General features: G+C 40.4%; 1 protein-coding gene across 3 annotated transcripts; it reads right to left on the minus strand.

Moving 5' to 3' along the window:
- Positions 1 to 379: 379 nt before the first annotated feature.
- On the minus strand, positions 380 to 10,104 carry LOC123980921 (ladderlectin-like). Of its 3 annotated transcripts, XM_046065531.1 has the most exons (11): positions 9,976 to 10,080; positions 7,319 to 7,456; positions 5,305 to 5,535; positions 4,677 to 4,731; positions 4,477 to 4,573; positions 3,624 to 3,674; positions 2,585 to 2,632; positions 2,367 to 2,476; positions 2,126 to 2,260; positions 1,918 to 2,029; positions 380 to 1,065 (listed from the first exon to the last, which is right to left on the minus strand). In XM_046065531.1, exons 3-11 carry the CDS (start codon positions 5,331 to 5,333, stop codon positions 998 to 1,000), a joined length of 705 nt encoding a protein of 234 aa, XP_045921487.1. In that variant the 5' UTR covers positions 5,334 to 5,535; positions 7,319 to 7,456; positions 9,976 to 10,080; the 3' UTR covers positions 380 to 997. The 3 variants fall into 3 exon arrangements, with proteins under 3 accessions (XP_045921487.1, XP_045921489.1, XP_045921488.1); XM_046065533.1 differs by lacking the exon at positions 5,305 to 5,535; XM_046065532.1 differs by lacking the exons at positions 5,305 to 5,535; positions 7,319 to 7,456 and having other exon boundaries at positions 9,976 to 10,104.
- Positions 10,105 to 15,392: the final 5,288 nt, after the last annotated feature.

Genomic DNA, 15,392 nt, shown 5'->3' on the forward strand with positions numbered 1-15,392 from the left:
ACTGTGTTCCCTCCCTTTTCTCCCAAAGCACACAAACTTGCTCACACACACACATGTGCTACTGTTGAGCCTGGGCAGTTAGATACAGAAAGGAGCACATACACTCAGAGCTATAGAGTTTTAACACTGTGATCCTAACTTTACACTATAAAATAACACTTTAAATGATGACAATGTAGACCACCATTGCTCCAGTAATTAATTATAACAATTTAGGCTATAATGCTCCAAAATAATTCACAACAAATGCCAGAGATGAGTAAAGTTTGAATAAAACCATTAAAAATCAATAAAAGTGGTCAAAATTTTATATAATCAAATGCCCATCTGGAATACATGAAGACTTTGATCAATTAGATGAAAGATACCATATTTATTTATTTTATTTGTCCAGAACACATCAGGAGGTTTGAACTGAACCAAATGCTGTCGGACACTTTCAGAAACTTTTAATATCAAGATTCATTACAGGTTTGGATCACATCCCTCTTGTACCATCTCTCATTAGGTTTTATTGGATGGACATTTTCACTAGGTGCCCCAACAATTATAATGAACAGTATTATTTAACAGTATTGTAGCTGAAGCTCTTTGAGATCTATTTCATATACCTGTCTATTTATTGTACCCGAACAAACAGGAGATATAACACAGACCAGCTTGTTTCAATGCTTCTTGAGATTTTTAATTTTGCATAAGAGAAGAAAGAACAGTTCACTCTGCAGAATAAAGTTGTGCTAAAAGCTTACTTTTCATTACACATTCAGTCTGCTCGTATTTAAGAGACAGAGACAATCCAGCTGCTGTTTATGTCACTTGTCACTTCATTCCTTTAGTAGCGTTACAGCGATAGAGAAGAAATAAAGATGTGAAATGAGATATAGAGCCTTCAGGTCAAATACGAGACTTGTGGCGTAAAGACAGACAAGTTTGCTCGCAGACACACAAACAGAAATTGATCAGTGTCTGTGCTTTTGACACGTTATCCATGCTTTTATCAGACGTTTCTGGCACAGACATACGGGAGGTGAACATCACACCAAGTGTCATCCCAGCACTTCTGATCTGCAAGAACCAAAAACACAGCAGACAGTCATCCTGGGATATATAGTCAGCACCTCTCGCAGTTACAGGCAGAAACTCCTAACTGTTGTCATCACAACGCCACAGTTTTTATAACTGCATTAATAGGCTACTAATAAATCTAAAAACCAATAGTACATTTACTCAAGTTCAGTACCTAAGTATTAGGTATTTCATTATTTTATTATTTATTCATGCCACATTGTACTTCTGTTCCACTACATCTCAGAGGGGAAAAAGTAACTTCATTATCTGACAGCTTTATTTAGGAGTTACTTTATAAATCAGGATTTTTACAAATGGCTACTACTGAAAAGGTTTAAGTCATTTTTCCTGTAAAAACATTTGATGGTTTCAGCTTTTAACATGTGAAGATTTAGATTTTATTTATGTAAATAAGTAGAATTGTAATGTTTGTTAATAATGTTGAGGTTTGGACTGTTGGTTGGACACAACGAGCTTTGTGAAGGTCTCACTTTGGATTCTGGTTAACTGTGACGGCATTTCTCGCTATTTTAATAAGTTTTGCAAACCAAACGATCAATGAATTAATGGAGAAAATAATCAGCTGATTAAAACAGAAAAACAATTTTCATTATTTGCAGTCCGATACAAAATAATTAAAATGAGCAGTAAAATCCTGCTTTTAAATAAATGCGTGAGTAATAATAATCTAAGGATTAAATCATAGTTAGTTATTTTATTGAAGTAAAGGATCTGAATACTTAAATGTTGTAGTATAATACCAAGTATTGGTAATATTCATTCATTCATATTTATCCGGTACCAATCATACACTGAGCTCTGAAGAAAATAATATAAGTTATAATTTACCTGAATAATTCATTTGCAGACAGTTCTGATGACCTCTACCGTTACTAGGCTCTCCAGGACACCAGTTGGTGAAGTCATAAAGAGTACCGTCACTCCAGAACCAACATTGGTTCTTTAATACAGAAGAGAATATTTTATGTATAAGAATCAAGACAGTCATTCCTTAAATAAATTATTGTTGCACACTATATAAAAACAATTAAAATACCTGTTGTGCATCAGACCCTCCAATCCATGCTTCTCTTTGATAATGAGTGGCGCTCAAGATCATCGTCTGAATCTGATGGTACTCCTCGATGTTGTGTACAGATGCAAGGTGTCCACCCATGGACATACAGTTTTTCTACAGCGGAGAAAGAAGCAAAGATAGTAAATGATGCAAATTAGTGTAGAAAGTTTTGAACAGATGTAGTGTAGAAGCTTCACTGAATAAAGATAATCCTGATCACCTCAGCCACAGCCCAACTCAGGGATCGTGGAACGTAGAGGAAACAGCGACTGTTGAAAGCAGTCCAACCCTCGGGACAAGACGTGGAATTTATGACAACATGACTCTCTCCTGAAGTCAAACAGACAAGAAGTAGTAGATGCAGTATGTCTGTTTATTTACAGGAGAACATCATGACAAAGTGTATTTTAGTATAATTCTGATAAAGTACCCAATGACCTGTTGTGAGCGAGTTGGTCCAGTTTCCGGCCTCTGAGTCTGGAAGAGCTGCACAGTTTGACACAGCAGTTACTGATAGGGCTGAACGATTTTGGAAAATAATATAATTGCGATTTTTTTAACCAATATTGCAATTGCGATTTAATATGCGATTCATTTTTAAGTTCTTTACCTTCTATATTATTCAAAATGGACAAGCAGTAAATCAGTATATGCTATGACAAACACAATATTAGCTAGATAGAACTACACTGTTCTTTTTTGTGTTATGAGGTAGAATTATTATTATGAGCAATGGTGGAGAAGATATATCAAATTATAATATGAGAAAGATAATTTGAATCAAGTCATGGCATCAAACAATCAGGTCGGCCTACCTACAGACCACAAGAAAAACGAACTAATGCACAGTGTGTTAATAAAGTAAGTGCTCAATACAAAACCCACAGTTCAACCAGCAATTAATGAGTCCTTATTTCAGTTCCAATCTCCTAGTCCATCTTTCTGTATCCCAGTAAGCAAACAAAGAATACTCAGTTTGAGGTTCAATTCAAAATTTGGCTAACGAAAATAAAACCAAGTGTCGCCTCTCGTGTTTAATAGACAAGCTTAGTAATTCTCCGACAACACCGGAGTTCACCCGCAGCCCGCGGGTGGTGGCTGCTACTTTCATTCCCTGTGTGACACTAAAGTTTATGTAGTGTCAGTTTTTGTCGAGCTTAAGCCATTGTACAACAAGAAGGCAAAGTACAGCGTAACGTGGCACTGCGGAAAGCAGACTGCTTGTTCATTTCGGTGTCATGTGACCAGAGTGTAATCTCAGCCTTTGCGATTAGAAAATCTCATTTTATTAACTCGCGATAATATCGCAAATGCAATTAATCGTTCAGCCCTAGTTACTGATTTAAGTTGTCTGCTGTTTTCATTGTATATTTATGAACACATATCATTGCTTTCTCTGTACATGCAGTAATACTCATGTCTCATATATGTGATTACAAGAGGGCACCATTACAAATGTAAAGAAATATTGACTCACCTTGGACAACAGTTCCCTCTGTCCCAGGTCCATCCTCTGCATCTGGAAGAGCTGGAAGGACATTTTGACCCACTAGTGAGTTCATGTCTTCATCTACCCTTGTTGCTGTGTATAGACACATAAATATAAGCTGTCTCTCGTTCCAACACAGTCTCACTCCCTACTCGTCAAATGTCTGACGCATGGTCAAGGCCCTTTGTCGTCGCTTTTTAAAGACTTGGGTAGCCCTTTTGCATCAATTATTGACGTTTAGGGACCCACAGTCAAGTTAGCAACGCTTAGCAACAATAAATATGCAATATCCGGTTACACTTTCAAGATAAAACGTAACGTTTCGATACTGTGACTGAGAAACGCGCATAATTAAAGTCGTGAAACGTTGCAGTTTCGTTAGGTTTAGGCACAGAAAGTACTTGGTTGGGTTTAGGCAACAAAACTACTTGGTTAAGGTTAGGAAAAGATCATGGTTTGGGTTCAAATAGCTATGTATGTCAATTAAGACTTAACTAACGTTAATGTCAATTTACCTCACTCGCCTAAATAAAAACATTTAATGTTTTGTTTCGCACGGGACACAAACCCTGTTCTCCTGCTTCAAGGTCCAGGTTCTGGCCCTCTATCCACCCCAATCACCTCCTTACTTCGTCTTTTCACTTAAATATCATACTTGCCTTTACCATCAAAAACTGACACAACAGGGCTTCCCTCAATACGTCGAACTATGACGTCAAAGGGATCCCTAGTGCGTCACAAACTGACGGTTATGGCTCTTGACCAAGCGTCCATATGTGACGACTTGGGAGTGAGACCGGGTTGCTCGTTCACACTCACTCACATATGGAGTAATACTCACCAGCAGCTCTGGTCAGAGCCATCATGGCACAAAGAAGTGCAGACAGAGTCAGCGTCTTCATGGTGGAGATGATGCAGATGTTGAAGATGATGATTACCTTTAATAAAGACAGACAGGGACATGTTAGTAATACTTCTCTAGGGAAGAGACCACCTGTAGTGGCAGTCAGGTCAATATATAATGACAGCTTGTGAGCAAACCTGCTGCAGAACGATCTTCTCTTCTTCCTTCTCAGCGTCTGTAGCTTCAGTCGTCCTGAACCAGAGAAACACCAGCTCTTATATACAGTTACAGATGGATCTTACCAGGAACCGAGAACACAGTCACTTATCTTGCCACCTCTTAAAACCTGCAAAAACTGACACATACACTCACACCACCAGAGCTGTGAAATGTGATAACTAAAGAAACTGCGGAACTCAAAATATTAAACGACATATGTGACTTGCCTGCAATTTATAAAATTACCAATAATGGGCATTGTGTCTGTTCACTGATATTTACGTAGAGAGTGTTGTGGCTGCACACCGATCCGTTTTATAATGTCTTAAGGGAAAAACTTTTCAGAACAGCCAGCCATAATATCTTCTATTACAACTAACAACTACAACGAAAGGAGTCTCTGTCTGTATGTTCTTCTTTTGATTTTCTTGACAACCGGCCTGCTCTGAACCAGTGGCGTGGGGTGGGGTAAATTTTTGGGGAAGCCAAGTGAGAGGGATACGGACAAATGTCATTTTTTGAGCTTCGAAGCTTTGATAGAAAAAGAAGCTTCGCCGCTTAGTAAATATAATTTAAATGTTATTTAATATAAAATATTAGTCTAACCTCAATATAAACGAGGTCCTTCTTTTCATTGTCAAGGAATTTCAGTTGCTTGGTCTAGCGCTGAAGAAAGGAGGTAGATGCTGCTGGGCTCCAAACAGTTGCCATCTGCTCGATCTCCGTGATGAGGGTTTTCTTCGATTCTCTGATGGCAGGGCTGTCATCCTCCTCCGGTGACAGGTGGCGTTTCTTCAGGTTGAAGACCATCGGCACTGTTGCACATACGTTTGCCTCCTGTGACAGTAGTTCTAGTTAGACAGTAGCCCCAGTACTTCCGCTGTTTCCTGTGTCCGTTGGTCTGCTGTCAGGTCCAGGGTGCAATCTCCTTTCTTCGTGAAGCTAAGATCTGACAAAACAGCTGTCTCTGGCCATCGATGCTCCGCCAGTCGGTTAAGCATTTCACACAGTGAGTAGCGACGTCTTGTAATAGTTTGTGCTCTAACGTTCTGCTTGGGGTGAATGAGGTAGAGCGGGTTGGCCGTTAATCGGAAGGTCGGCGGTTCAATCCTTGGCTCCCCCTGGTTGTGTGTCGAAGTGTCCTTGGGCAAGATACTGAACCCCGATTTGCCCCTGGCGGCTGTTCCGCCAGTGTATGAGTGAGTGTGAATGTTAGTTTCTGTTTGAGCACTTAGGCTCAGTGTATGAATGTGTGTGACTGGTGAATGCAGATGTAGTGTAAAAGCGCTTTGAGTGGTCGAAAAGACTAGAAAGGCGCTATACAAGTACGGAGCATTTACATTTGCTGCGTTTGTTTCTCTTTCAAGGCAGCTGTAGCTTTTGTGCTTTTTTTGAAGTGTCCCACGCGATTCCTGGCAGCCGATACTGTGCGATGTATTCTGTACTCTTTTAGAGCTGTATTTATGCACAGCTGTAGCGAGTGTCCTGAGCAGCAGACCCCTTGAACGTTGCCCCATTTCTCTGGTTCTTTCTTGAGTTTCTCAGTGCACATTTTCATATTGCAGGCATTGTCATGAGCAACAGCTACTCGCTTATAATTTGGAATAGCGAAGGCGTCCGTCGCGACTCTAAGCTGTTGTGCAATGTTGCCTCACAGAACGACACCAGAAAGTTCCCACTCTGTAGCTATAAAGTGACATGTGACGGCCATGTACGCCTCCATACTCACCGTCGGCCAAATGTCGGTTGTGAAACTTCAGGCCGTTGCGTTTTCAACAAGAGCAAAAACTTGGTCTCGCAGATCGCTGTACTTAAGAGACAGGGCGTGTGAAATACTGTAGTGTTTTGGGACAGTGAATGTGGGCTCCATCGTATTAATTAGACTTCAGCATGTTGTCCTCTCTTCGAGGTGAACTGAAGTGTGACATTCGGCACATGTCGGTGTAAAAAAAAAAAATCTAATCCCAAAATTGAAAATCGATTATGTAGGCCCACCCTACGAGCAAATATTCAAATATAGGGGATGTCCTTTTTGGAGGGCAATTATCTAATGTATTGTGCTATTACAGTGCAGGGTATAATTTTACACAAAACTGAATCGTACTTTAAAGATGCGCACTATCTGTTATCACTACACACGCTGAAAGTTGCATTTACCGACACGTACGCTCTCTCACCCCAAATAGCATACATAGCCCGCTGCTGATGGTGCACAGTAAAAACAGGCTACTGTCAAAAATTAAAGAAGCATTCACAACCTCAATCAGAAGACTTTGAAGTTTTACATTTGCAAATTAGCAATGGTGCATTTATCAAATAGGCCTACAAACTTATTATTTAATGCGTATTTAATGTCCATAACACAACATTACTCAAGAATAACAACCAAGTACCAGACCAAACAATTATTCAGGTAACCTGGCACAGTGCGCTGTGGCAAGTGCTGTACGTGGTGCTCATTATCTATGCGTACACAACCGCAGTAAAAACAATGAGATTACTTCAATGGACTATTCATTCACAGCTACATCCAGGCAAGCAAAGCAAAACAAACAATGTCACCACACACATAGCTGCAGTTCAGTTAAGTTCAGAGAGAAGAAGGTGATATTTCACTCACCCTATTTGAAAAGGAAGGCCATTCTCCTGTCTGTCATGGAGGTGAAGGGGTCAATAACAAAGTTATGGAATTTCCCACTGGCTTTTAGATCCTCCACAACAAGTCAACTGAAGTTTGGATAACAGCTCGCCACTCTGTCTGGATATAGTTTTACTCATTAAACGTCCAAAACCCCTTTTTCCTCTCCAGGCCAGCTCCAGTTTTGCCGTTGGTCTTCCATCAGATTTAATCTTAAATTGCTGCTGTAGTGGTAGTTTAGTAAAACTATTTATTATAACTAAAAACTCCAAATCTCCATCCTCCATAACTGGAGGACTGCTAAAGTTGCTAACTGCTCCCGTTATTTCATCTGAATGACGTTGATTGCATGCTGTCTGGCTTCACGCTGTTTCACTTATTGTAAAATACTGAGAAATGGGGAGATGACAGCAACAGCACATAACATTTATCGCAATTATAAACATTTTGATTTTTATTAAAATGATTAATAGAGTCTGATTAAAAACAGGGGAAGCCTGGCTTCCCTTGGGCTTTGGGAGAAAACGCCACTGCTCTGAACAGGCACTGCCGCAGGTTATTCAATGTTTAACAGTAAGATATGTCTGTATGTCTGTACCTCAGCAACAAGCTAACACATGAAGTTCTTCAACAGTGAGGGCATACTAACACCAGTATACATAGAAAGAACATACTTATATATTATAAATTCACACACAAATTCCCTCTTGCCATTCAATTGCACTAGAATATATAACTTTATCATATACATCAGTGAATACAAGCCTTTTGGGTTTAATTATACATAATTAGACAAAAAATTTAAGGATTTGCTGTTTTTGTGGAATCTGAGTTTCGTGGTTACAAGGCAAGCAGGGGAAGAGATCTTCTTAAATGGAGGTGTCATCGTAAATAAACTAGTGATATGTATCAAATAAAAATTAAAAACTAAAAACTAAGCAAGGGTGTAAGTTCCTGTTTACTCTGAATTGCTGCACCCCGGCCTCCCTCCCCAGTGTTTCTCTCACCCTAAAGCATGGTGTGAAAGAACTGAAACCAATGCTTCTATCACTTGTCTATCACTTTAACAGAGATAGGGAAGTAAAAGTAAATACATTTTCCATTACACGCTCAATAAAAATTTTTAACCTAGGTCCAAGACTGTGGGCCTCCCCTCAGACAAAGCTTGGAAAAAGGCGCCACCTTACTTCCCTTTAATTTACTTGGTTAGTTATTAAAGTCCAGATGCCTAAGTGATCAGGATTATGTTATTTGATCACATACACACTCGAGATAATATTGCTGTTTGACATAACTTCAGAATACACCAAATACATAAAAAGAGCTCTGTCCTAAGGCATTTATTGTTTTTCACTGTAGGTAGGAAAGACTTACCATCTCTTAACTATCTCTTTAACCAAATTACACTAATGTAATAACTAATTTAATTTTGTCCCCTGAGCCTCCCAATAGTGGTTTATCCCTTTAGTAGGTCTAAACCAGAGGTGGAAAGAGTACAAAAATATTCTTCTTAAGTGAAGGAACAACTACTTTGATGAACTTTGATGAAGTAAAATTACCGGTATAAAAATCTGCTCAAGTAAAAGTAAAAAGTAGCTAATTTAAAATTTACTCAGAGTAAAAGTTACTTTTTTAACCTCCTAAAATAACTTATCTATATTGATTGAATATCTTATTTATACATATACTTATTTAATTAAATTGCAGTCTTTTGCGATTTGATAAGGGAAGAAAGCCATATGACACTTTCAATTTTAGTTTGTTTGACAGATACTTTGCCAAATCAATGGCGAAAAACGAAGTGTTATAATGAGAAGTTTGAGAATCTTTTTGTTTCATCAGGAAACTGTGGCGGCACAAATTAGACTCTGGCAGACCGCACTGGACTGGGAAAACAGGAAACACTAGACTATACATGAAGTCATATCCCTTTTTACATTCAATCAGGTGGTCATTTTAATGGGATATCATAAGCATTAGTATAATAAATAACTAGTTACCAGCAAGTTGCTAATGCCAACCAACACTGTCATGCACCAATGTCTTTTTGGCTATTTGGAGCAAAGCATCTTACTAAACTACAAAAACTTATTTTTAACCACCAATGGAAGTAGGCTATTATTTAACTGACCTCCACATCAAGGACTACATTTGTTCAAGGCCACACATTTTTCAAAAACATTTGTAATTGTCATATTACTGTTTAATATGTTCAACTTTTGCAAAATGAACGTTTTTATTAGCTTATTTCAGTGTGAACAGAATCTTAAAAACATGTTAGGCCTAAATCCATAATGATAAATCTACATAGGCTAAACTAGAAAATGCTCTCAGACCGCAGCCAAGGAGGCTGTTCACTGACGAGTGATGGTTAAAATCTGTCATTGTAAATGTAACTCTGATTGGCATTAATTAACCATGTTTGAAGCTATGCAGCTGCACTGTCATTGTAACATTAGTTAGGCTACTGGTGGTAACAGCAGATGCCTTTTAATACCACAGGGCACAGCTGTCTGGGGCAGCTAAACAAACTATTGTCGGGCAGTTATTGGTATTTTTCATAATTATGTGAGCTGACTTTATGCTGCACACAGCATGAGTCTGCGAACAGCGAAAGTGAAAGGAGTTGGTTAACTTACCTGTCTGAGGAGGTGGAAGGATGCAGTCTGTCGTCTGCAGCTCTTTATCAAACCGCTCACTGTGTCTGCTGCTCCTGACTGTTGCATTACCCACTGCAATATTTCAAACTGGTCCGCTGTCTGAAAACTGTTGAAAATGACGGTTATCTTGTTGTGTAGACGCATTGTAGCGGTCTGCACGACAGCGGTCAGCGCTGATCTCACTTACACACAGATTGCACTTCCTGTGACGTCTTCACAATAAAAGTCAACTCTTGTTTCGCCAGTTAATTGCATCTAATGTGAAGCTGCAGCAGCAGGAAGTGTTCGGTTTGCATTAACACTAACTTAAAATAGCATTTTTCACAGCTCGTACTGCATCATGATAAAGTTGTTCTCTGCACTCTTGCACACAAAGTGGTCGCGAGTTTTTCCTTTACTCAGTAACGGATGTGATTGAAAATGTAGCGAAGTACAACAGGCCTACTTTAAACAAAACATAACAACTTAAGTAAAAGTAAAATTACAGATTTTTAAAAATACTTACACACAAAAATGCTACTCAATTACAGTAACGAGAGTAATTGTAATTACTTCCCACCTCTTGTTTAAACTGTGCTGTCCAATGCCACAGACTCTTTGCATGCCAACTCTATTCAGCTGTTCAGCAATTCGGACTCCCTGCCAGTTCAGGGCCCGGAGACCCAGCTAGCCAGCTTCACAGAGACTGCTATCCAACTCACCAGAGATCCAGCTGGATAGCATCCCGCAGACTCAACTGATCAAGACTCCAGAGACCCCCAGCTTCACTAAGTTTCAGCTGTCTGGCTCTCCAGAGACTTTGTTACCCAGTTCCCTAGAGATTTTTCTACCCTGCTCCTGGCTTGCCCTGGGCCCTTGCCATACATCTGTTCCTGGTGCCCAGTCAGCCGCCTAGCCAACTCCTCCTCCTCATTTCCAGTAGGTGGCCTGGCAGACTTCTACTCCTCATGGCCAAACGACGGACCAGCCAACTCCTCTGCCTGCTGAAGCAGTCAACACCTTATGACTTCATCTCCAGTGCCGCAGCAATTCCCTGAGCCAGAACTGCAGTTTCCTCTTCCTGCTGAGCTACAGCAGCTTGCTGTCACTGCTGAGCTGGAGCAAACCCTGAATTTTTTGGATGGCTGCTACTACCTGACTCTGCTGAGCTGCAGCAACCTCCTGCACGTCACTGAGCCAAAACTACCTCTGGCCTCCCTTGAGCTGCTGCAAAAATATCCTGACTCTCTGAGCTTCAGGAATCTCCTCCGGTTTATCCAACCAGCCTCCAGACCTGCTGCCCTGTAGCAAGCCTTCAGGGAAGTTGCCATGCCGCCAGCCTCTTGTCTCAGACTCCAGCCATCAGACACTGGCCCTGTTCTTAAGTCATGTCGCTGGCCTCCTGCCCCACCTCCAGAGGGTTTCTGCCGGCCTCCTGAGGCATTCTGCTTTCGATGCCAGGCTCCTGAGGGATTTTGCCTTTGTCACCGGCTTACAGAAGATTTCTTCCTTCGCCCTTCGGTCCTGCCTCCAGGCCTTATGAATTCCTGTTCCCAGTACACTTCTTGGGACCTCCACCCACTCTTATTCAATAATCCCCCCCCCCCCATCTTTCTGTTTGTCATCTAATCATTCCCCATGTACAATGTTGAGCATCTCCATCTGTTTCCTGTGGATTATTGTGGATTTCGTGTTTTACTTCTCACCTGCCTTCATTGCCTGGAGTGACTGTGGATTAGTTTTTCCTTTTGGACAGCCTGCCTCATTTTGTCCAGGGATTTAATAAACATTTTGAATTGTACCTGTTCTGCTTTAGTCCCTTGTTCTGGGCCCGATCCCCTGTTTTTCTGTGTCAATGCCATGTCAAATATGACATTAAGTTAAGAGATTAACGCTCTCTGATCTAGTTCCTTACTCAGCAGCTCATCAAGGATGTCTCTGTACATTGCTGCATTCAACTTTCCCTCGATCCTGACTAGTCTCTCTATTCTAACAGAATAGACAGAGAACGTAAAACCGTACTGAGTTACACTTCACTGGAATTGGCTGGTTCAATCAACCCCTTGACTGTATGTTGTGTGTAGAATAATGAATACAAAGCGCATCTATGGCTTAATGCGGTCGTTTCTTATCTGGACAGGAACAGAATATATACCGGTCAAACAGTTGGCTCGCTTTACGCAGCTCACACACAGCCCACTCGGCCATGTCTCTCATGAACTGACAACGTTACAGAAACTCTAGTTACAAATACAATACTACAAAACGATTTACCAGGACAGGAACCGAATATGTACTTTTTTAGTTATACAGTTGGCTTTAGGCAACTCACACACAGCACACTACAAAAGAACAGCAGGTTACTTTAGCACCAATGCTAGGCAGCATAGAGCATGCATTTTGTGGTTACTTAAAACCAGGGATGTACTGCGACTGAAATTCAGCTTAGGACTTTGAGACGGAGAGGCAGTTATTTTATTACCAATAGTGGTTTTGTGGTATAAAGTGAATCAGGAAACTTTTAGTTGGTTTAAACAGGCCAACACTTTGTTGATCAAGATCAGGTCAAGCAAGCCTGTGCTGGACCCTTAAGTCACAATATACTGCTAACTATAGAGTGCAAATAGTCACAATTGCTCAATGTTTTTAAAATATGTAATGAAAACCTTAGTAATCAAATGCAGTCACATAAAACAGAGCAGTGGTGTACAGTAGGCCTACTGCATGAGAAGAACATCACTCAGTAATAACAATGATTGTTTTACCAGTCAGCCTCGCCAGGTCATTTTTCCGCGGCCCCAAATCTGACTGTATCGCAGAATGTAACTCAACAACATAAAAACGCAATGCAAAAATGCAATAATCCTCATGACGCAGCCTGTCTCGCAGGTCTTTGGAGAACACTGGCCACTCAAAATAACATTACTACATTTTGTTTGAAGTTCACATAGCCTGCCTGCACTTAGAGAGAGAGAGCGGGAGAATGCATTGCTCACAGCTTCAGCTCTTGTCAGAGACTGCTGAACTGTCCCCGGCAAAGTAGGAATCAAAACATTTATATGTAAATGTCGGTCAGTGTCTAATCAATGTATTTGCTACACAAACAGTTAACAGTCCGCCGAGAATAACATAGCAAGAGAATAACATGACACACCTGACCGCGATACCTGTATATATACCTGTACCTGTACCTCTGATGAAGTACAGTCCCATACAAGCTCTGTGTCTGTCAGACGGTCTGAAGGGGCTCGATTTATTTTGTGATTTTAATATGCAAATGACACATTTCTTAGCGTGGCTTAACAAAAATCAGCATACAGAAATTTGCTGTTGTCTGTAACTTGAGGGGTTTTTGTAACTAATTCCAGTCATTGGCAGCGGAGAACTGGAAGGAGTGGCGGCTGAAGGTGGTGTGGGATTTTGGGGTGACCAGAGAGATGTACTTGCTTGAGCGGACGCTGCGGGTGGGTAATGATATAGACAACAGTGAGCGTAGATATAGGGGGCTTTGCCTAACAAGCACTTGTAAATAAGTTGGTACCAGTGAGTTAGGCGTCGAGTGCGTAACGACGGCCAGCCAACTAATGCGTAGAGGTCGCAGTGGTGGGAACTGGGATTGCTTTGGTGATAATCTGAGGTTGAGGGCATTAAGCTTTGAAAGAAGGAGGTGGTATCTCAGTTTAAGTCTCCTAACAGTAGAAACTCAGAGGATAGATGGGGGGCAATCAGTTAGCAAATGGTACTACTTGGGGCTGAGGGGGGTCTGTAGCAGACAACCACAGTGAGAGACTTATTTCTAGAAAGATTCAAACTGTTTGGGTATAGACCTGTCCAGCACGACTGAGCTCTGTAAGCTATCTCTGCAATGGATTGCAACCTCTTCCCCGTTCTATCTTGACGAAAGATGTTATAGTTGGATATAAATACTTAGGTGGAGTTCCTAAGACAAGATTCAGAAACGACCAGGATATAGGGGTTAGCTGACTGTGCGAGGGCGTTGAATGAATCAAATTTAGGGAGCAGACAACAAATATTAATTTGCAGGAAACCTAGACTTTTATGGTTGCAGAAAATCAACAAATGTTAGCTGGGGCGTAGGTATAGCACTGGGGGTTACATGGCCTGGGTTTAACTCCACATCCCCTGAGGAGTACAGGAGGAGTAAGATAATAATATGGCTAAAGGCTATAAGAACAGGTCGCTTAGAGCGTTGGGTAGAGTGCATTAGAGGAGTGGACTTTTGGGCATGGTAATAAAGACTCAGGGTTGTATGGGCAGCCAGGGATATGGTAGGATGGGTATTAAGAGAGGGTAAACCTTGGTAATAAGTAATGGTGAAAGAGTTTGCATCTCTGGTGATGTTGGGCTAGAGCAGGTTTCTGACAATGTGGGGGTCAGGGGGAAAATTAACTGCCTGTATTTATTTTTTTTTTTAAGTTTAAATGCTGACTTTGTAGGTGCGGGCATACTGTACTTGCTGAGGCCCAGCAATGTTTTTAAGGTGTCCCTCATCTAGGCCTGTGTGTTTTTAGTATATACATAAATGCCAGTTTGTTTTTACTTGTTTAAGTTCAACTAAAAAGCCAAAGTCTTTGTTTGAATTTTAACTTTGTTTTTTGTTTGTATTTGTTAGCATACAGTTGTACAATTTCAGCCAGAACATTTTAAATGTGGCCTCAGAAGCCTGACTGACGTCCTGAGAAGACATTCTCAGTGTTGATAGCCTGTTTTTTAAACAATGTAATTACGTATTTGGACTTTGTTTTGAGGACCTCGTAAAATCACAAAATTCACAGTCAATGTTCTGCAGCCATAGGTTGTACATTCAGGTTAGAACAGAAGGGCATGCAGGTTTAACTCTGGGCTGAGGGTGAATGATGTAGATGATAACTAGGCTGCAAATAAAACATAGATATCAAAAACCAAATGAAATGAGCAACAATAAATACATCTATATAAGTAATCTGGATTCAAAACGTTTTATAAAGACACAGTACAGGCCTTTAGTTAAATCCTGCCACCTGCTGGTCGAAAGGGGGAACAGCTTGGTTAATCACGGTGGAAACCACATTAAATATTAATTTAATATTAAAAATATAGCGTTGACAGTAACAACTCTGCACACACAATCATTTCTTAGGTTAACCAACATTAGCCTACCAACTTTATTACACCAAGCAATGCGCTTAAAAAATGTGACTCTTGCTGTTTACATGAATAAATACACAATATTATATGCATGTAATCAACTGCTGTTGCTAACGTATTTCTCTCGGTCAAGGTTAATTAATTAATTAATTTTATTTAATTGCATCTAACATCACCCTGGTATAACGTTAGTTCTGCATAATGTTACAGATTTGACCGTTCTACAAGCTTGGCTTCACTTTTAATAGCCTATGTTTACTATTACTTCC

Source organism: Micropterus dolomieu, linkage group LG12 (assembly GCF_021292245.1).
Source record: "Micropterus dolomieu isolate WLL.071019.BEF.003 ecotype Adirondacks linkage group LG12, ASM2129224v1, whole genome shotgun sequence".
Classification (NCBI taxonomy): domain Eukaryota; kingdom Metazoa; phylum Chordata; class Actinopteri; order Centrarchiformes; family Centrarchidae; genus Micropterus; species Micropterus dolomieu.

What these genes read in the sequence shown, in the direction of transcription:
- LOC123980921 (XM_046065531.1), bottom strand. Translation starts at nt 5,333, where the DNA reads ATGAAAAGAAGGACCTCGTTTATATTGAG. An exon ending in AGGACCTCGTTTATATTGAG is followed by an intron (nt 4,732 to 5,304) that starts GTTAGACTAATA and finishes TCTCTGGTTCAG; the next exon opens with GACGACTGAAGCTACAGACG. An exon ending in GGCTCTGACCAGAGCTGCTG is followed by an intron (nt 3,675 to 4,476) that starts GTGAGTATTACT and finishes ATGTCCTTCCAG; the next exon opens with CTCTTCCAGATGCAGAGGAT.